At 36.4% G+C, this 21,730-nt stretch overlaps 1 protein-coding gene across 16 annotated transcripts in view; it reads right to left on the minus strand.

The window, feature by feature from the left end:
* The window catches only part of CADPS2 (calcium dependent secretion activator 2), a 322,958-nt gene that overhangs the window by 49,044 nt on the left and 252,184 nt on the right, over nt 1–21,730 (minus strand). For 7 of the 16 annotated variants that reach the window (XM_074903178.1, XM_074903177.1, XM_074903176.1 and 4 more), the window contains 3 exons: nt 19,057–19,160; nt 15,343–15,499; nt 6,566–6,707 (listed from right to left, as the gene is read on the minus strand). In XM_074903178.1, coding sequence (XP_074759279.1) covers nt 6,566–6,707; nt 15,343–15,499; nt 19,057–19,160 — 403 coding nt within the window. Of the gene's footprint in view, nt 1–6,316; nt 6,437–6,565; nt 6,708–15,342; nt 15,500–17,495; nt 17,505–19,056; nt 19,161–21,730 lie in introns of all 16 variants that reach the window. The other 9 variants (XM_074903170.1, XM_074903175.1, XM_074903173.1 and 6 more) reach the window with 3 other exon arrangements.

Consider the following 21,730-nt stretch of genomic DNA (forward strand, 5'->3'; position numbering starts at 1 on the left):
GTTTCCAGTTACTAAAAGAGGCAATTATTATGCCCATCCTAACTGTTTGGGGTGTTTTTTAATGGCAATTTAACTTTGTATTTGGTCAGACTTTGACTGGCAGAGCAGAGCAGAGGTCCATTTTAACCTGAATTATGTTATGGCTTTATGCTTTGCATTATACTGAACACAGCAAAAAAAGGGCCAAGACATAATGCTTCTCCAAGACCCTGCAGAATATTAAACTTAGGAGCTGCATACAACCTTCTAAATATTTCACTTATCTGCTACAGCTCAGAGAGGAAGCTTCTCACTAGGCTTGCCAGCTACCTAAGCAGTAGCAATTAGTCAAACAGTCCACTAATAAAGCACACTGGCTGCAAGATCAGCACACACATGACTCCAGAGTAGATGCAGAATATATCATTTCTTGAGTAGATTGAAACTCCATAGGGTATCTTGGGATATGAAAATATAGGAGAAATATTAATTATCAAAGGACGTCCTCAATCGACCACAAGATTCAAAAGCAGCAGCTTCCATTCCTGTAAAATTTACTAAGAGTAGTGATGGTGATTTTATAAATTACTGCATTTATCTTTTTTTTAAAGGTTATTGCTGAGTTACTACCCATTAGTATTTTGTGAGGTGTGTTTGCAAAACAGGGCACCAGCTCTATGGCCTTTGTGAGCCTCCAGTTTGTAAACTCCAGCTCTACTTCCTCTGTGCTGTCTCAAGACATATATTCAGGGCTCAGAAAGTCAACTGAGAACTTCTTCATAGAAAACGATTTTCAGTAATTACAAAGTCAATGGTGCTTAACCACATCTCTCTATTTTTCACCAGCAGATGAGGGGGAAGAATGGAGCAGAACTCTGGCAAGTAACACCTTGATACAGCTTTGTCCCTCAAAGATATTAGGCCAGAGTTACGTCATGGTTCCTCTTAGTTCAGGAGTGAGGCAACCTGAGGATCAAGGAACCAAACATATTTCTTGTGTTATTTCTTCTGCATGTTAGTATTTTTGGAGAAAAGAAATTTGCCCCTCTATATAAATTTGTCTTCCAGAACACCAAATAGGAACTAGCTGTATTCCAAACTCCTTAATCCACAGAAAGTGGATCAGCTATATTTCGCTACACCATCAGCCCTATGGATATACTTTTAAACAACCACTCTTAAAAATGCAGACCATGGCCTCCTACCACTATGACAGGAACATATCACAGAATCACAGAATCGTCTAGGTTGGAAAAAACCTTGAAGATCATCCAGTCCAACCATTAACCTAACACTGACCGTTCCCAACTACACCAGATCCCTCAGCGCTATGTTGACCCAACTCTTAAACACCTCCAGGGATGGGGACTCCACCACCTCCCTGGGCAGCCCATTCCAACACCTAACAACCGTTCTGTAAAGAAATGCTTCCTGATATCCAGTCTAAACCTTCCCTGGTGCAACTTGAGGCCATTCCCTCTTGTCCTCTTACACACTACTTGGTTAAAGAGACTCATCCCCAGCTCTCTGCACCCTCCTTTTCAGGTAGCTGTAGAGGGCGATGAGGTCTCCCCTCAGCCTCCTCTTCTCCAGACTAAACACCCCCAGTTCCCTCAGCCGCTCCTCGTACGACCTGTGCTCCAGACCCTGCACCAGCTGCGTTGCTCTTCTCTGGACACGCTCGAGTCATTCAATGTCCTTTTTGTAGTGAGGGGCTCAAAACTGAACACAGGAATCACGGTGCGGTCTCACCAGGGCCGAGTCCAGGGGTAAGATCCCTTCCCTGTCCCTGCTGGCCACGCTATTGCTGACACAAGCCAGGATGCCATTGGCCTTCTTGGCCACCTGGGCACACTGCTGGCTCCTGTTCAGCCAGCTGTCAATCAACACCCCCAGGTCCCTCTCTGACTGGCAGCTCTCCAGCCACTCCTCCCCAAGCCTGTAGCGCTGCTGGGGGTTGTTGTGGCCCAAGGGCAGCATTTGGCCTTATGGAAACTCCCCCAGTTGGCCTCAGCCCATGGCTCCAGCCTGTCCAGGTCTCTCTGCAGAGCCTCCCTGCCCTCGAGCAGATCAACACTCCCACCCAACTTGGTGTCAGCTGCAAACTGACTGAGGGTGCACTTGATCCCCTCGTCTAGATCATCAATAAAGACGTTAAACAGGAGTGGCCCCAAAACCGAGCCCTGGGGGACACCACTCGTGACCAGCCACCAACCAGATTTAACTCCATTCACCTCAACTCTTTGGGCCTGGCCATACAGCCAGTTTTTTACCCAGCAAAGTGTGTGCCCAGCCAAGCCGCAAGCAGTCAGTTTTGCACCACTACAGATACAACTCCCCAAAAAAGTGCTGAAATACAGTCTCCTGACTTATTCAGCATGTACAAACACACAGTGAGGTCCAGCACGAGACTTCAGACACATTCAGTGCAGATCCCTTCATATCACAATCGGAAGACTGCAACTGCTCCAACTGGTTCCTCTTGTTACTCATTATAACTTAACCATAGAGGAAAAAATAGAGCTAACACATTTTCCTTGATGTTCTGATTGTAAGACAAGACAGGACTATTCTCCAGCAAGCATGTATCTTATTCCATGTTTCCCCAGCCTTGAGTTTTGCTGAACCTGATGTTCTAGAGTGGCACCAGATAGTAAGAGACAACCTCAGTTCTGTATCTACAATATTTTTGGTCACTGAATCTCTCATGTCTGCACTGATAATAATAATATATAAATTAAACCATAAACAATTGAAATCACCCACAAATCTAACTTAAAAAACAGCTCCAGAAGAAGCAGAGAAATGAAATCTAAAATATGAAATGGACGAGAATGCAATTTTAAGTAGTACATTTGAATTAATTAGTAAGTAAGAAAAAAACCCTTCATTCTGGCTGATTAGAAGCTTTTACAGAATATTTAGACTCTTTTACTCTTTAAGAATGTTGTCTTCAGCCAGATGGAACAGTAATCCACAGTGCTCTGCATGTCTAGCCAAGGTGTCCTCTGAGTTGTCCTCTCCTGAGACCAATCAAGAAAAACAGACTACTACTCATAACACTTTCCCCTTTGCATATCTTCCTTTCCAATGCCCAATAATAAAAGGTTAACCCAAAACAACTGAAAATGAAGTAATGATCCTTCTAAGTGCTATTATAAGCAGTGTACATTTATTGCTCCAAAAGATGTGATCAAGGAAAAAAAAAGCATCAGTTAATTAAAAAATATACACAATCTTCTCTAGTAATGTTTAAAAGAATTGAAGCAACTTTTAAGTGAAAGAAGGGAAAATCTATTTTCACCAATAAAGCACACAAAGAAATGACTAACTGTGAATATATTTTCACCTCTTCTCAGCAAAAGTTCTTAGGTAGGCATGTAACAGTTCTGTTGAATATGAATGGACTTAAACATGAACATAAGAGCCTGAACAGTAACATTAGTAAATCTTGGAGAATATGAAATCTCTTCTTATTGCAGCAAAAATAGACACAGGACTTGGCTTTTTCAATAAACATTGAACTATAACTCAGCTGGCTCACAGATCACTTCTCATTTCTTTTGGCTGCAGATTTGTCACTATGTAATTCAATTCGATAAAGATTAATTGGCCAGAATCATCACTTTCTAAGAGAAAAAGTCCAGCAAAACTTAGTGATATACATAGTCATCTTCTTGTCAAAGCATCAGATGTGTGGCCCAGAGGAGGGAGCACAGTGGACTGGGAGAGGAAAACCTCTGGGAGTCAGTGGTGAGAAGGCGCCACCTACTATGACTGACAAAGCAGGGCCTGGGCTCCTGAATTCAGGTGCCTTTGCTGACTCCATGTATAATGCAATATGTCATTCTAGTCCATTTAAGGTGGGTGTTCATCACACCAAAAGGGAAAACTGACAGGAAACACCAGATTTTGTTTAACAGGTATTGGAGCCTAGGTATTTGATTACTCCCCATTTGAGAATTTAACTAGAAAGAGGAAGCTTTGTTCTTCCTGAAAAGGATGGGATGGGAGAAGTGGGGAGAAACAAAACGCTCCTCCTTTCTTTCATGTAATAGTGGAAGTAATCCAATTCCTCCACTGGCTACTGAGACACCATTACCAACAGGAAAGAGGAAACTCCTTCGCTTGGGAGGAGGATCAACTGGCTTACAGTGCCTTCACTCTTTTTTTTTTTTTTTTTTTTTTTGATCCCAATACAATACATGGGCATTCTGATAAGTTACTTGGCTCTTCAGTAGAATGTGGGTAGGCTGACTCGTAAAATACTATCTCAATTCCACAGTATTACAAAGGTAACAATACTACCTGCAATCTTGAATGCTAATTTATACACATTTTATAAAATACAACTTCAAAGCTCTACGTTTAGAGAGAAAGAACATGAAGAGGTGCCTACAATGGAGCCAGCATCTTGGCAGACTTCTTGAATGCTGTGCGACGTGGCTGAAAGGGGATGATGACCTTACAAAGGCCACACTGCAGTGGGGACACCACTCATCCCCACTTCTCTTGAGAAGCAGCAGAGCAACAGCTACTGCTGGCAAATGATTACAGCACATGTCAACATCACTGCTCATTGAATGCTTTGAAAACCTCACTGATTAGTTTAGGATGTTATGCACACTTTGCCATACACACCATGAGCCTTCATACCAGAAGATGTGCAAGGGGGAATGAGCCAATGGCTGAATTTTGCTGTACTTGCACACTTTTTGACAATACAGTCTAGGAATGTATTGCTACATCAAAACCTTAATTTAGGAAAGATCTACTACTATAATACTCCAATCAGAATCCATATTTATTATATATTAATTATAAATTTAATATTCAAATTACATTAATTTTAATACATACAAGTAATTTTTGCTAGATGGGGCTGGTAGAATACAGACCACAAGAAGACCATACCTAAGATTATAACAACTCTTAACTCTGCAACCTATTCTTTAAAAAAAAAGTAACCCTTGAAAGTATGGGAATCACAGAAAACAATTTGATTAGCAGAAGACCAATTGTATTCAAAGCTGAAATGACTTGCACAAGCACATCAGGAGAAACAGCATTATTATAGTAAACACAAAAGGTAACAAAGTCAAGGATTAAGAGGAATTTTGTCAACTTTTAGGGGAATTAGCAGTAGAACAATAGTCATAATACTCAACAGACAAGTGCCAGAAGTCTGGAAGAGCACAAACTATCCTTTTTTACAAGAAGTCACATGGAAAAGATGAGGGGTAATGGGTACAAGTTACATCTCGGGAGATTCTGATTGGACACAAAATGAAATTTTTTCCCAGTGAGAACAATCAGCCATTGGAATAACCTCCCCAGGGAAGTGGTAGATTCCCCAACATTGGTGACCTTTAAGATTTGGCTGGACAGGGTGCTGGGCCATCTTTGTCTAGACCAGGCTTTTGCCAAGAAAGGTTGGACCAGATGATCCTTGAAGTCCCTTCCAACCTGGTATTCTATGAACTCTTGCACTAATGGATCTGAGTGCTTGTTAGGAGTGTTCAATTCCATCATAAAACTTGAGAAGACAATACTTGGCTTGAAATCATATTATCAAGTTTTGCAACTCGAATGTGTGTTTTTTGAAGACTCACATTCATCCTTTCCTAATATAACCTTAGCTTAAATAAGGTTCTTCTTGAGCCTTTCTCTAATGTATATGAATGTGTCCTTACACAGAAATTTTGCCTGTAACTATGGGAATATTCCCATAGAACAGGGTATGTCTGCTCTTTTTTTTTTTTTTTTTTTTTTTTTTTTAAGAAAAGAGCACTGAAGTGTTAGGAAGAAATAAAAAAGAAATAAATATTTTTTCAAATGGACAAAGAAATGGATATACTTCTATTCTGGGTACTTATTAATCTTCTACTATTTTCCTGTAACATGGATATGTAATCTAATGACAATATTTGCAATCAATGATTTTCAGAACCAATATACAATGAATTAATCAAACCCATGCAAAAATATGATGGGCTGCCTCACTTTACAAAACCCACTATCAAAAATAATTTATCCAAAAGGTTCCCCACTGCTTATTAATTCAGAAGGGTCATTAGGTTCTTTAGGTTATTAAATACCATTCATACGATGACAGACCTTTGCCAAGTTGATTTTGTAAGTTATCAGGTTTAAGGCTGCTACATTTTAATGCACCAGAAAGCGCAACTCACTAAGAGTCCATGCTTGGCTCACTCCCAGGAAACAATTTCCAACTAAGAGATCATAAACACCATGCAATCCAAATACAGCTGCACAGAACACTAGCAAGGCCATGCAGAGCTGACATACAGTCAGAAGGTTATTGAAGAATACACACGTGGAGTCATACAAAGAAGTCATCCAGGTTGGTGTAGTAAAATTAGGTATTTGTGGAAGATTAAGAGGCAAACTTGGAACTTTTGGAAGAGCTACATTAGGAAGACTGTTGGTGATGCTCCTGTGAAGAAATAAACAATGTAGGAATACAATAAAAAATAGAATATTTAGACGACAACGGGGGAGAATACCTGATTAGACAGAAAGCTCTGGGCAGGTGCCTTGTTTAGATCTTGTAGAAAGCACTTACTTGACAGGTTGCCATGACTCTTGTTCAAGACCTCTGTGAATGGACTGGGCAATTGATGATTCCATGAGATCGATGTAGCGGATGACCATGGGAACAAAAATTTCTTGCAAGTGCTTGTGAAACTTTCCATTGCACAAAAATGCTTTAAAGACAAACAAAACACAAATAAAAACTGTCAGGCATTTTCCTCCTTTATTTTGCAATAGGTAAAAGTATCTCTTAAAATGTTTTAGTACACAAAACAAGCTTGTGTAGGAAATACAGTTCATAAAAGTTAAATAAAGTGCTCTGTAAGGACACTGCAGTTTAAAAACTCTCAGTGTAATGAAAACTAGGCACATACTGAAGCTCTTTGCATCTTGTTAAAACTAATAATGTACTTTGCTGGATCTAAGCCTTAGCAATTTTGTTCAATACTTAGACACCAAGACAGAACAAAACCCCACACCAAACAGTATTTGAATGTCATTCAATTATTTTTATTCTGCTTTATGCTAAGAAGAACAAAGGTTACAGTAAAACATTCCAGCCTCACTAGGGTATGTGCAAAAATATAGAGGTATACAGCATTTCCTCCAGACTGCTTAATGGAAAAAGTCAATATATGACATATGAGTGTTTGGGGGAATAAGAATAGTTTACCCATCTGCTCTCTGTCCTTGGGAGCTGGCAAAGCCCTGAATCACTGCCTATACCTACATAGGACATTCAATGAGCTCTTGAAAAGAAAACATGTCTTGGTATGCCTATGCCTGTCCATACATAAAAATCTCAAAGGCCAGAGCTCACCACCAGAATCCTGGCTTTTCCCATCCTGACGTGCACAAATCTCATCAAGAGCCCCATGAACAAAAGTACCCCCCAGACAATCTGTGTTCATGCGAAACAGCCTTAACCACCAAGCTTGCCTTTCCTCTGCCCTCTCAACTGTCTTGCAAAATTTTAAAGAATGCTAACTCTACGCTTCCCTTCTGGAAGTTTGCAAATTCTCTGGTGTGATTATCTCCCACATTACAGCAATTGTTGTTTCACAACTATTTAAAGGAAGTCCTGAAAACTAGCTGCCTGAAGCACTTAGGAAAGCTGACAACATGTAACACATGTAGAGGTGTTCTCTTGCTTTTAAAAAGAAATACAGTTGATTGGTGAGCATACTATAAGCATGAACCATATTACTCAAGAAAAGTAAAGTAGATATAAGCAGTAGAAAAGCACCTGCTTCACAGATGGGATTTACTGCATGAAAAACTGTATACACAATGCAAACTGAAGATGCTTAAAACCTGAAAACTAGTTTGCCACCACCACTGCTTGTTCCTGTACTCTCTGAAATGTTATCTCAGCAAATCCTAAACCTTAGCACACTAATGTCCTGTCCCACCAAGGGAGTATATCAGTTTCATGTTTTGAATGTGTCTGTGTACACCCATTAATCCAGCATTATTATTAGGACCTATAAGGATAATCCCATGCGTACGTGGAAATCATACAGGCAAGCAGAACTGCAGAAAGAAATTTTCATTATTTTTGTAACCCTTCTTTTCTCCCACCCATTTTATGTTCCTTTAAATTCTCTTGTGGGCTTCTCCTCCCACCCATTTCTGCATCCAGGCTTCTAATTAGTTTTGGATGGGTACCACAACTGCATTTTGAGGAGGCTTCCTCCACTTTCTAAGAAGAAAAGCCTGGATCATTGGGCTCAAAACTTTGGAAACCAACTCATAAAATTACAATCCCTCTTGTTCCGCTACTCGTACAACTCCATGTATAACATATAAAAAATAATTTCTGTAACTTCCAGAAACCCCTATGTTTTCCATTCCTGAATGATGTCCACCACAAACTCAACTTGGGAGAGATGAAGACTATTCACAAAATGTGTCATCAAGTTACAGTTCCCTATTGCTCCTTATACTGCAAGGAAATGCTTTTGTTGAGGAATGTCTGGTCACTAATATTATTTTTCTTTTTTTGAATAGAGTGATCTGAAAGCAAGAACTATTTTCTTGAAAACATCCTTGTAGATAATGGGAAATTATGTATCAATCACTTTTACCTAAGGAGGAAATACTAATGCAAACAGCCCTCTCTACTTTTGTTCACCTGCCTCCCCCTTTTTAAGAATTTTGAAACTTTTAGCTAATTTCAACCATATTACACACAGGGGTACAGATATCAGATATAGGAATTTTCATGAAAACAGGCAGCTAGGTAGCAGGCAGAGATCATTAGGGTTTCCACTGAGAAAAAGGCAGCGACATATGCTCATCTCTTATTAAACACTTGAGAATCCACCCTTGAGAGTGCACCTATGAGTCCATTACAAACATACTCCATTATTTACACTGCTTCTAGAACTACTTGTTAACTAGCTTGTTCTGTCATAATTATTTGTATATCAGGCACTCAAAACACTGTTATTATTTCAATGTTTATATATCTTAAAACTGCAGCATCTGTGACCAACAATAATATCAACTGAGAAAGATTTGGATATTGACATGCAGGTTTCACAGTAAACAGCTGATGAACATTGCCTTTGAGAAACAAAAGGTGGCTGTTATCAAGCTACATATCAGGCTAATTTTTTGAGGCAACTTTGAGCTTAAAGACAACAAGAATACAACTGTGTTAGTTAAGTCAATATTGCTGCTTTATAGTGAATGAGCGCAGGACTGGCATTAATCTGGCAATCATGGTTACTTGAAGGGATGAGCTTGTAGTTTACTGCTTTCTGAGCACACCGCAGAAATGCTCTGCTACAAGCCCTACTCTGGGAATTACAGTAATAAAGTCTCATGGGCAGGAGGGCAATTCTTGTTATTCTGAAGTCAGAATAAAATTTAAAGAAGTCACAGGCAATAAAAGCTGTTCAATTAAAAAAGCTGAATCATTCTCCTAACATCCTGACATCAGTCTTTGCAGGGAAGTGAAACTTTCCAAAATGATGCCAAGACTCTTAATATGACTGCACCTCCATGCAGATCCCTCTGCGGAGGTGGGCACACACATGAGAGTGCTGTTTTGGTTCAACAAACTCAGCGAGCATTCTGTTTTTTCAAGGCTGAGGACATGGTAGGTCTGATTTATCCATCTGGAGATCTCCATCAAGGATTACTGCAGGGCAGGGAAAGAACTCAAGAGCACAGGGGTAAGTGATATAGCTGAGTATCATCAACAGACTCATGGCACTCTACCCTATGATTAGAATTGATCTTGCCAAAAGGTACCACCTGTGCATCAAAGCAGATGGGAAACAAGAGATCCTTGAGGAAATGCCACACTTCAAATCCCTCAACTACCACTTGTCTTCAAAGCTATGTAGCTTAATTCTCCATTGTCTTGTCAATATAGACACCCTGCACCCTCTTCATATGAGCCATCTCATATTCACACAAACAACAACAAAATGAAAGCCTAGGCCAGGGCAAGGTAATGCATAGACAAAATTAATGGAAAAGATTACAGGAACAGAAACAGTTCCCTAAGTGAAAAATTCTTGAAATACTGAAGTTGAAGATGAAAGTTATTAAATTTTTACATATTTGGTAGCTGAAATATATTAAAATATGACAAGGCCACAGATTAAAAGTACAGCCTAATAATCCAGTGCTGGAATGACGTTTCTCCTCTAATAGTATGAAAAGAATCTACTGTGCTTGTGTATAACAGAAACTGTGGGGCTTCTTTTGCTTCTACTTATACAGGCAGAGATGAGGAGTTATCCTGGAGTCAGCATGTTATGCTGTCCTCAAGAGCTTCTGAAGAATCAAAGGAAAGGAAGAATGTCACAGGTTAACATGAGTCTTTTCCACTGACAAAATTAGCACTTTGGCAGACAGTCTATAATTATCCTGGTCTCCATAGGATTCTTGGGAAGGTATCACTTGGATTTTCTGGTATATTCTTAAATCTAAAACAATACCAGTGAATTTCAAGAAGGAAATTTCCTTAGGGGTCCTTATTCTATTCATAGCAGTTGAAAACCACCCAATAATCTGTAAAAAGAAAGTTTATATTTCCATTCATTTCCTGTTTATATTATATTCTGCCTCCACAAAGCATTTATTAATCAGTTACTTAAACTGTGGTGAAAATTGCAAGTGTGTCAGCTTATATACAAATTGCTGTATATTTTTACATACAACGCATACTTTAAAAGTGAATTTTAGAGGTGTACTATGTGGAAGCAAGCTGCAAATTTATTTCACCTTTACAAGACAGAGTGACATGAACAGATTTTTGCACAATTTTCTTGTGCCTAAAACTCATTCACTCAAAAAGGTTATTGGATATTCTGTTAAGCGATAATGCAGCTGGAGTTAGCGCTCAATATCAGTAACCAAAACATGTAGCTCTTATCTGAAGGCAGGTTATTATTTCAAAGCAGCTCCTAATAGAACTGAGCAAAAACTGTAAGTCATTGATCTAAGAAAAGATTCTCACTACAACTAATGAGAAGTGTAAGTTTTGATGAGAGGTATTGGTGTGGGTATAAAGTTTGCCCTGATTACCTTAAATCCAAATTGTTTTCTATCTCCACCCAGCAGTTTAAAATAGGGACTATGATATTACACATAAATTGTAGTACAAAAGTGGTACACAGGCTGTAACAAATCAGGAAAGTGATGATGTTTTTGGTGGTATTTGCCACTCTGCTACTAGCAACAGCAATAGTGGAGAAAACATATCAGAGAATTCCTGTTTGAAATCAATAGCCATGATAACAGCAATGGCCTTCAAGAGGCTAACACTCAACATGCTGTTATTTTTAAATTGGCTTCATCAGACTGTTTACAGGTATAGTATGACTGAGTTAGAGCAAGTACACAGACATTTCACTGAGTAATACTTGATGGAAAATGAGAATTATGAGTTAACTTTATAATACTCCTAGTTTTGACTGACTTGTGCCAATGTAGTAACGGAATAATGCAACAGCACAGTACATAGTGTCAGTAAGTGACACTTGGAAAGAAAACTTGTCAGGGAAAGGAGCAGAATATTGAATATACAATTCAAAAAACTAAAGTAAGCCAACTATATAGACACTTCATGTAACCAGGAATAAGCCTCTAAAAGATATCTCTGACACCATCTTAAATGAAGGGGAATTAATACATGTCTGTACTGAGGCACTAAAAACCTGATTAATCTGAATAATTAAACAACTACAGAAAATAAATTGCCCTCTAGAGCAGGCCCCTTCATAACATAATTTATAGGCTCTGTGGACAAAAAAGTAACATGATCATTACAGAAAATAATACGCAATCCTGGGGCAACCATATCCTCCATCCCTCTATGAACATCCAGTTCTGGAGAGATATCGGTTACTGTTATTGCTGTACAGTCTGCAAAGCTTTACACAAGCATAACTGTGCATGAACAATAGAAATTTTGGAGATTATTAAAATGTATACTATAAAAGCAGCTACAGTATTTTTTTCGAGCCTTTACATTTTGAAAAATCACAACAAGTTTATCTACAATCTATTACTCATCTCCACAGTAAGTGTCTTTTTTTAAATCACTTTTTGTTATTTGCTAGCCTTGTCTGAAAAGTGGAAATATTTTATGGGATAGGAAGATCATACTTCTCCATCCATTTTTTAAAGTAGTTCTTCAGTTAGACTTAACAGGAAAGCAATCACTGATGACTCACTGATGAACTCTTAATTGTTGTGGAATAAGGTCAGAAAAAATGGAGACGCTTAAAGGGACTCAAAATGGAGTCCTTCATAATAAAATTGTGAAGCTTCAAGTAGGACTGCCCCTTCCTCCCCCCTTTTACTTCATGAAAAGTTATATGCTCTATTGCAAAATGCACTTTTTTCTCATTGTTAAATGAATATTAGCTTTGAAGTATTCAGCTTGAATCATGTACAATATTTTGTAACCTATGTAAAATGACACATTTGATATTATTTCAATAGCAAAGACTATCCATTTTCATTATCTCACAATCTTTCTAATATTCTATTTTAGTGATATAGTTATAAAAATAGTCTTACATGTAAGTTTTCCTTAAAGCTGTAAATGTTAGGTTGTTTCTTTATTGTTAAGAGTTTGTTCATGTCAGGTTTATGTGGAAACTGACTCCTGCATCAAGGATTTAGAGCTCATTTAAAGCTCTTGAGATGGAATAACACGCAGGTGTCAGTCCTCCAAATTTCACTGAAGATTAACCTAATATGCAATATGGTGACCTAACAGTTCTTCATTTGAAAGAAATCTGAAAAGTAATCTCTGATATAGCCAGAGAGTGAGAATAACCCAGTGGGATTTCCACCTCCTCATTTCCTAATGAGTTTTTTGATAATGAGAGGTGACTTTGCCAGTCACTGTGGGCTCTATTATGGCTAATTTACTCCACTTCACTCTCCTTGTTAATTATTAACACTAGCCTTTTTATCCTCATGAGACCCCATTCCAGTTTTTACCTTTTTAGATTTTTTTCTTTTTTTCTAAATCTATCTTTATGAAAGTGATAGTTTTCAGGAAAAGGTTTTCACTTAGGGTGAAGACAAATCATTTATTTCATTTTGGAAGACTGTAAAATTGATTATATAAGCATGGAGATCTCTTTCTAATGGCTTTAATGCACTTGCAAGGTGAAAAGGCTGTTAATTAAAGAATAAGCACTGAGGTATGTTCCACTTGGGAATCAGTTCTTGGTGGAATGGTCACTTGCCACTTGCTAACATATCCACTGATTAAAAGGTGACTAATTTCCACAGTTGCTTTCCCGTAGTTCTGGGAAAAAGAAGTGTATAATTTTCCAGATGGCTTTCACTTGCCAGAAACTGTCATTTACTTTATTTACTACCATTAGGGAATTCTTGAAATTGGTATACAGGTGTGACATTTCATACAGCAGTTGTTTCATATCCTTCAGTTAATGTTTTACAATCTGCTTTGACATGAAAGTTTTCATAAAATGTCCTTCCTAAGGCTGTTTTAGACATCTAGCATTATTATCCATTTAATCTTTTAAGGAAAGAAAAATCAGTAGCCTACCAGCAACCTCTTTGCACGTGAGGATAACCCTTGTTTGTTTCTATCACTTCTCTCAGGTTGGAACCAAAGCGCAAAGGAACACAAATGACACAATAATGTAGTTAAAACGTGCCATAAATCCTTTTTGTAAGACTACTGTAAAATACCTCCACAGCTTTCAGAAACCAAATAACTGTCTTAAGTGCACATATCATCCCAGCTAGCGATGTGCTTCCTAAACTGAAAACGTAAGATGGTAGGAAAGACACCTGACTACAGGCTTCAGGTTTTTAACCTGGATTTTAGGGGATTAGACATCCACTTAAAGTAATGTAGAATCCACCTTGCAGGAATCTACCTCTTATGAGATCCACATCAAGACTGAACAATTCCTACACCCTTCTGGGCAGCCCTCTAAATTGATCTTAAATTACCACCAGCATGGCAATTTGTTTCTGTAGTTGCAGCTTGTTCAACAAAGAATCCAGATGTAACATTCATGGACACCTTAAAAACAAACTAAGGGGAACACTAGCAGAAAAAAAATAAATCATCAGGAATGTGGCATTTCATGTATTGGTAAATGTCAGGTTATGAAAACATAATTCATGAAAAGAGACCTCTAAAACTGGGTGTTAATGTTCTTCTGCTCTGTCCTAGACCACATCCAACCTGGTGCAGTAACAGTGACTTTCAACAATCCTGTTTAAACTTCAGCTTTAGTTTGTGGTCCTGTCCATTTGTCCCTTTTCCTCCATGAAGTTCATCATCCATTGTGTTACAGTGAATTGTACATTTGCTAGCTGCTCCATTTCATGATATGGTGCTGTGGCCAACAGGTGACCTATACTGTGTGACCTATATATTTCAATAAACACTGGGCAGCTAAGGTTAACAGTAATGCAAAGGTAAATAATATAGGTTGCAATATGTGTAACCTTGGAGAAAAGCTCTTGAATACTATTTTCCATTCTTTCAGTCAAGCAGTTTCCATACATGGAGCTAAAATTCTTAAAAGCTATTGAACTTTCACAGAAATAAAATTAATTTTCCAGGAAGAGATAAAAATTAGGTAGACTTAATTAAAAAATCAAATGTTAGAATAATTCAATAAAAATAGCATTTGAATCTTCAAAATAATTTATTAAAAGTATGTAATTTTCTCATTTTTAAGAAATGGAATATGAGTAAACATATAAAACATAGCACAAACGTGTTTTTTTCTTTATGATGCCTTAAAATGTTAGATGCAATTCAATGTTTTTAAATTAATACCTAATCGATTTTCTTTAGTGTCATTGGTTATTTCCTTAATTCCATTATTAAAATCACTTTAACACAAAACATGCCTAGGACATCATTTAACTGTTACAAAAAACATCCACCTCTCTCTTCAAAGATGAATAAAATCAAGATAATACAGCTATCTCAAATTTTGGTCCCCAACTCAAATAATGATACAACAATACACCAAGTATAAATAACACTGATTTGTCGTATGTATCTTAATCCATTCATGCTAAGCCTACAATACCTTTATAGACATAACTAGTCTGAAAGTAGTTTGCATGAAGGCTTAGGAAATATAAACTACATTTTATTTAAGCAGTATAGATTAAATATGAAATATCAAATACATATTATGTTCCTTGTACATCACTGATTTAAAACCGAGCAATTTGTGAACACTAAATGGTTAAGAGATTGCCAGAATAAGGACTGAAATGGCACATTGAAAAATCTTATGCACACAATAAGTAAAAAACTTAAGATCTTACTGTCATTTCTGAGGGCATTATTCAGCAGCTGGAAAAGTGGGAAGCTGTCCCAGGAGTCCTGTGGCTGTGCCTCAAGTGCTGAATCCATATCAACAGAATACAGAGATAAAAACTTCTCTGCATGCTCAGCCAATAATTCTGGCCACCAAGCAAACGCCTGCAACCACGACAAAATAGAATTACTAAACACAAGTCATAAAGCAGAGAGGTGTTGTATCTATGGCAAAATACATCTGGATATGTCATTTCATGCTGTATCTCATTTGGGGAGGATGAACAGGACAAGAGAAAAATGTGAAAATATTTTATAAAATCTTGCATCAAAAATGTAAGAAAACAAATAGATTACGTTGTGAAAAATGAAATAATCAGGACAAAAATGTAACACAAAAAAATCAAAAAAGGAGTATAAAACCCTGCAACTCTTTGCCAGAGAGCAAAGAAAAGAATGAAGGCCTCATCCTTGAAAAATTACTGTATGTTTCTTTTGATTTCATTCAATTCTAAAGCTATAAGTAATCAGATTAATTTGTTTTTCAAATAAATTCTTGTGAATACATTGTGAAGTCATTTGTTACTCAGAGGGGATGGTTTTTATGTGATTTTTTTTCCTTGAAGTATAAGGGCTTTTTTTTAAAAAAGATACAGAGGTTTTTTAATTCATATTTTTGCCTTAAAGATGTTGGTTTCTCCTGAGGAATGCATCCAGTTTTCCTTCCACAAATGCTATAAATACACCTTTAGAAATTCACTAATGTCTCTATTTAACCTAGTAACATGTTTGAATGCACAATTTTCCTTGGTAAAAATTTAGATTCTTAGGTAATCCTAGGTTAAAAGAAGAGATCTGTGAAAAATAGTGTGTCAGCAAGTAAAGCCAACTCCACATTAAAGACTGCTTCAAATCTAGGCTTTGAAAGGTCAGTACTGAAGCTGAGTATTGGATCGGAGGAAGCTGTATGATCTTGGAGTTAAAGATGAAGGTGCAGTGAGTTTATGAAATAGGATGAATACCACATGCTGCTGAGAGGGTTTTGCTCAGAGTTCATGAAAATATCTGACAGTGAGAAATACTTACAAATACTAGATAAGAACATGTCTTTGCTTGCAAACTTAAGCCCCTCATTTTGAATATATTTGAATCTCTACTTTGAATATCTATTTTGCATATTTTTGAATTACCAGCATGGGACATATGTAGCTTGATCTATGCAAGTGCTGAGTTCCCACAACTTCAAATAAAGTCATAGAAATCCTTGCTTGCATTTGCAGAACACAGGTCCTAGGTAATGTATAATTATGTACGCAGGCCTGAAAGGCATCAAATAAAGACAACTTCTGAAAAGTGGTCTACAAATATGTTTTTGCATCCTGGACTTTCTCATGACTGCCTGTAATTATTTTTGACATGGGGCAAATGGAGAAAAGATGAACTGGCAAGAAATGCTGAGCATCCTCTGCTATTACTGAGAATTACTTTGTGTGTTGCGGTGTTGGGATTAAAGGATGCTGATTTGCACCACAGTGAAAAGGACTGATGAGCCTTCAAAAATTTTGGCAAGATTTTGAAATGGAGTCTTATTCCTCAAATGGGAGCTCATTAAAGGAACAGACTCCTTACCTCAGAAAATAATTAAATGCAAAGAAATAAAGAAAGAAGAAATGTATACAGTCATTGACAGGTGTCACTTTTAGGCAAGCAAAATTCTTCTCAGAAAATATTGCCAAAAACTCAAAACAAAGCAAAACCTAAACCAGAAAAGCAGCACATTTTCTTTCCATCTTATTCCCTTTTGCCAATGACACTTTGAACCCAGACAGAAATTCTTCTGACTCTTATCAAGAATCACCTATGATTGCTTAGGCAGCAAGAAAGAAGAACAGCAAAACAAAAACTACAGCTAAGATAGTTGTTCAGTCAGTACGGATGATATGAAAACAGGCTAAAGGGAATTAGAAATTGGTGACACACATTCTAAGAGAACAAACACACTGACTTAATTAAAGGAAGACTGCAATTCTAAGATTCTAGAGAGACACACAAATGTGGCCATACAACACCAGAAATCATAACAATTTATGCTATACATTCAGTGTACAGTTCCATGCTATAAACGGTGAGAAATAATGTTCAGTCACCAGGAATCACATACCTCTCTTCCCTTTGGGAATCCCAGAAATTTGGAAGTGTTATGAATTAAAAAAACAAATAAATCTAGTATTAAAAAATGCGATATACTGTGTTAGAGATTACTGATCCTTTTTGTCAACTGCATCATCAAACACTGAACATTTACTTAAACATTATGATGTGAAGTCACGATACTTAATCTTCAGTTTTGAATAGGTAATGTAAAATTTTGTGATCTTGTTCTCATATATATTTTAATACTGAAATTCTGCATACATTTCAGTAAAATTGAACATTTATTACATGGAAGAAGAAAGGGGAAATAAAATTATCTTTATTCTTTTCAATCTGTCTTAGATTAGATTGAAAACTTTTGCTGAACTGATTTTCCTGAAGGCATGTGCAATATGTTTACCCTTCCGAAAAATACCACATCTCTGACTGCAAATAAGTAGTAATCTTTGAACAAAGATGTTTAATCATACATGTATGATTTGATCTGTTTCTTCTGTGTTCTCTTCCACAGAAGTCTTAATATTCTCACAGTAATGCAGGTCCGCAAAAGACAAAGACAACAATATATACATTTTATGAGTAATCATTACAGAGTAACACAGTGGCAACAATAGTGTAGAATATGACCTCCAGGGAATTAATTTCAAATCATCAAAACAGCTGTTTCTTCAGTATAAGATAAAACATCTATAACAAGTTCACACATGACAGATGTAAGCTAAAAACTAGATTCCATAGTGTGATATAAAACCAGATGTTTTGAATGACCATACTTATAACTATATATACTAAATCATGTTTATCTCTTTACATATTTTCCCCAAAAATATTGAGTTTTCTGAGAACACTTTTAAAACAATTTCCTGAACCTTCAATAACTGTATTTATTAATTAAATGTAGTAAGATATACAATTGTCTGTACCTGGTCAAGTTTATTTTTGTAATTCCTTGATATGAAAAGTGCTATAATTCTAAATATTCTAAATATTATGGTTTCTGTATCACAAAGCAAAAGACTTGAGAGTAAGAAACATGAAATTGTTCTATTTTACTTCTTCTATCTTATAATGCCATTTTAAAAAGTGCAAGTTTAAAAGCAGTACTTTTCCAATCAAGAGAAGAGCAATGTGAATGTGATTATTATACCCATCATTATATTTACATTAAAATCAAGATCTATATGGCATGATGAAAACTAGCATTCAGTTTTGTTTTCTTTCTATTTTGAATGAGAGGTGAAAAGTTGGAAGGAACAACTGTATAAGGCTATGAATGTTTTCCATACCATTTCATCACCTCCAGCACAAAGATGCTTTCTGTATTTTATGCGCTTTAATTTTAATTTCTAAACCTACAGTTCAACCAAGCGAATTCAAGTAGAGTTTTATTTCACTTCACTTTTCATAAGCTTCAAGTCTCTTATTCCTCTGTAAATGTGAACTGCCTTAAACATATGTCAGAAAGTAAAGCTAAAATGTTTCTTGACAGAATTGCTTCGCATCAGGGGAGAAAAAACCTAGGAACAAACCATTCTCTACAGCATGAAGTAATGCAGTTATGGCCTCACCTCTGAATGATGCTCTTCATTTTGCTGCAATACTTCGATACAGAGTTCCGCAAGGTGAAGAATCTCTTCCAGTTTTCTAGCAGGTGTTGCTTGGTTCATGGTCTCTATATGAATATAAAATGTAAACCAAAATTGCTTTACTTCAAATAGGATTTAACAGTAAGAGAAAATAATGGCAGAAAGGAATGGGAATGGTGCACAGTTACAGTTTTCTGAAGTGTAAGAAATTTCATATGTTAAGGACAATCATTTAATACAAGTAAACGCAGCTGAATGTCCAGATCACTAGAAAGAGAAAATATTTAATTCCCACAAGAATCACTGATCATTATAAACATTATGTGAGAACTAACAGGTGCATCAATGTATTAGATGCTCAACTTCTGCAACAAGCAAGTTCTAATTCTCTTCAAGGTCGGATATACAAAGACAGCAGACAGTAGAGACCCTTTTTGTTATTGTACCATCAGTACAATACCGTCTTGCTAGATGACTCACTGTTGTCATCAGCAAGATTCATGCATTTTGCAGCAGTCAAAAATTCCAAATGTTTCATCTAAATAAGACATTACATTTTAAGTGTATTTATAAATAAGAAAATTACAAAACACAGTAATTAATCAAATAACTAATTATTCAAATAATTAATTTTCTACCTGCTGTCCAGCAATAAGAGTGAATGTCCATTCTTTTCAGTACTAGAGTGAAAAGTAGCACTATAAAATAGTTAGAACTGATACAAACCTACTAAAAACTACACATAAAAGAAAATGTTAGAAATGACATGAGGATCACTCAATCTACAGAGTAGACTGCAAAAATAAAACAAACAGAGCTAAAACAAATGTAATTACAATTCTTACAGCACAATTAAACTCAGTTTAATATTCAATTAGAAAAAATTCATAGGACTAGATCCCCAAAAAAGTCATGACAGATAAGGGAAGACACCATGAAATGTTTTTAGAATCATAATTTAATCAGTGAAAGTAAGTTCTCCAACTACATATTTTGTATCATTAGGAATAACCAGTATTGGCTATCTGAGCTTGTTTACTTAACAGATCTCATCCCTAAGCATAAACCATGGGATGGAAATGATGTTGTATAATAGAATCATATATAAAGTATAGTCACATTAACCAGGTTTGCAGAGGACTTATGAAGCTGATAACACAAGGTGAGTGAGGGTCTCAGGAATCCTATTTTCTCATTTTCTGTGCATGTTCATAAATCACATGAATAGAAAATCACACAAATGCACATCCTCACATGCAGAAAATTTTGCTGACAATTCTTTCCCACTTTATGCATTCATCATTACATAGAACATTCGCAGATTAATTACAAAATCTACATAATTTCCTGAGTGTCAGTAAGAAAATCAAACTGCATGCACTAAATGTTTTTAAAACTTAAAATATTTGTCAGGTTAAAACAACTTTTTAGACATCTTAAAGGCAGGTGACCTCGTCTAGTTCTTCAGCACTAACACACTGATGCACAGTATCTTGATGAAATATATAGCTTTAATGCAATTTTTAAAGAAACAGTGGATTAGAACCTCCAGCAAACATCTCCTTAAAGGTGACTACAAAACCACATTGTTTTCATGCAAAAACCAAAGTAGGCAAATTAGTTACTGAAGCAACTAAAAAGTTTTTTTTTTCAAATCTTATTAAAATAGACCATGTAAGCAGACATGTTGAAATAATATGATTTCTAAAAACACAATCTAACTCAAGATATAATTATTGTATGAACATGTACCAAGCACAAAACAAACTCCAGAACACAAAACTACATTCACAATCTCAAGATCATGGTTATTAATACTGTACTAAATTTGCAAATTTGATACTGTAGAACAATTATATGAATATAACCACAACTATATTAATGTATTATGTCAAATAAGGTTAGAAAGAGCTGGTCCAGCCCCTATTACTTAGGCTATAGTATAAAGACTACTGTTGGATTCAGACTTAAACAGTTATTTCTATGCTTATCCTGGACTGAAACTACTGATTCCTCTAGTGGTGTGTCCTCTCCTCCCTGAACACACAGCAAGTACTATTCATACAGCTGATACATCACTACCAGTATCACTGATATTAATCAGCCTCAGGAATAAACTAGTGATATTATTATAGAGTATGACTGGCATATCTGATTTCAGCATAAACAACTCATTTTATTACAAATTCAGCCTGATCTTCATAGACTTTGCCACTAACCAAGTAAACAAAGCCATTACTTTAATAATTGCATCCATTCCTAATGAAACCAAATAAGCTGTAAACAATTCAAAAAATATATCCTAGAAGAGCTCCTCAAATTAGTAAGAAAATAATTCTAATAATTGCATTGAATCTGATGTTGTATTTTTGCATTGAAGTAAGTTCACTTATTCCACACCTGGAATAAGCCTAAAATTGTCTATTGAACAGACATCACTATCCATAGGGAGACCAGGAGAAGGACCATAGATTTACTAGCTAACTGTGCGATTATCCTGAACCACCTCTGTAACGAGATCATGACAAAGAGAAACATGGTCTCAGGGAACTAGTAATTACATTGGGCAAAGCACCGAGGAAATGCAGTTCTTGCCATCTATGTTGAAGTGATGAACTTTGATCAGAAATGTCATTGAAAGGTTAAGAATTCTGAA

The sequence above is a fragment of the Athene noctua genome, chromosome 3 (genome assembly GCF_965140245.1).
Source record: "Athene noctua chromosome 3, bAthNoc1.hap1.1, whole genome shotgun sequence".
Taxonomy (NCBI): Eukaryota; Metazoa; Chordata; class Aves; order Strigiformes; family Strigidae; genus Athene; species Athene noctua.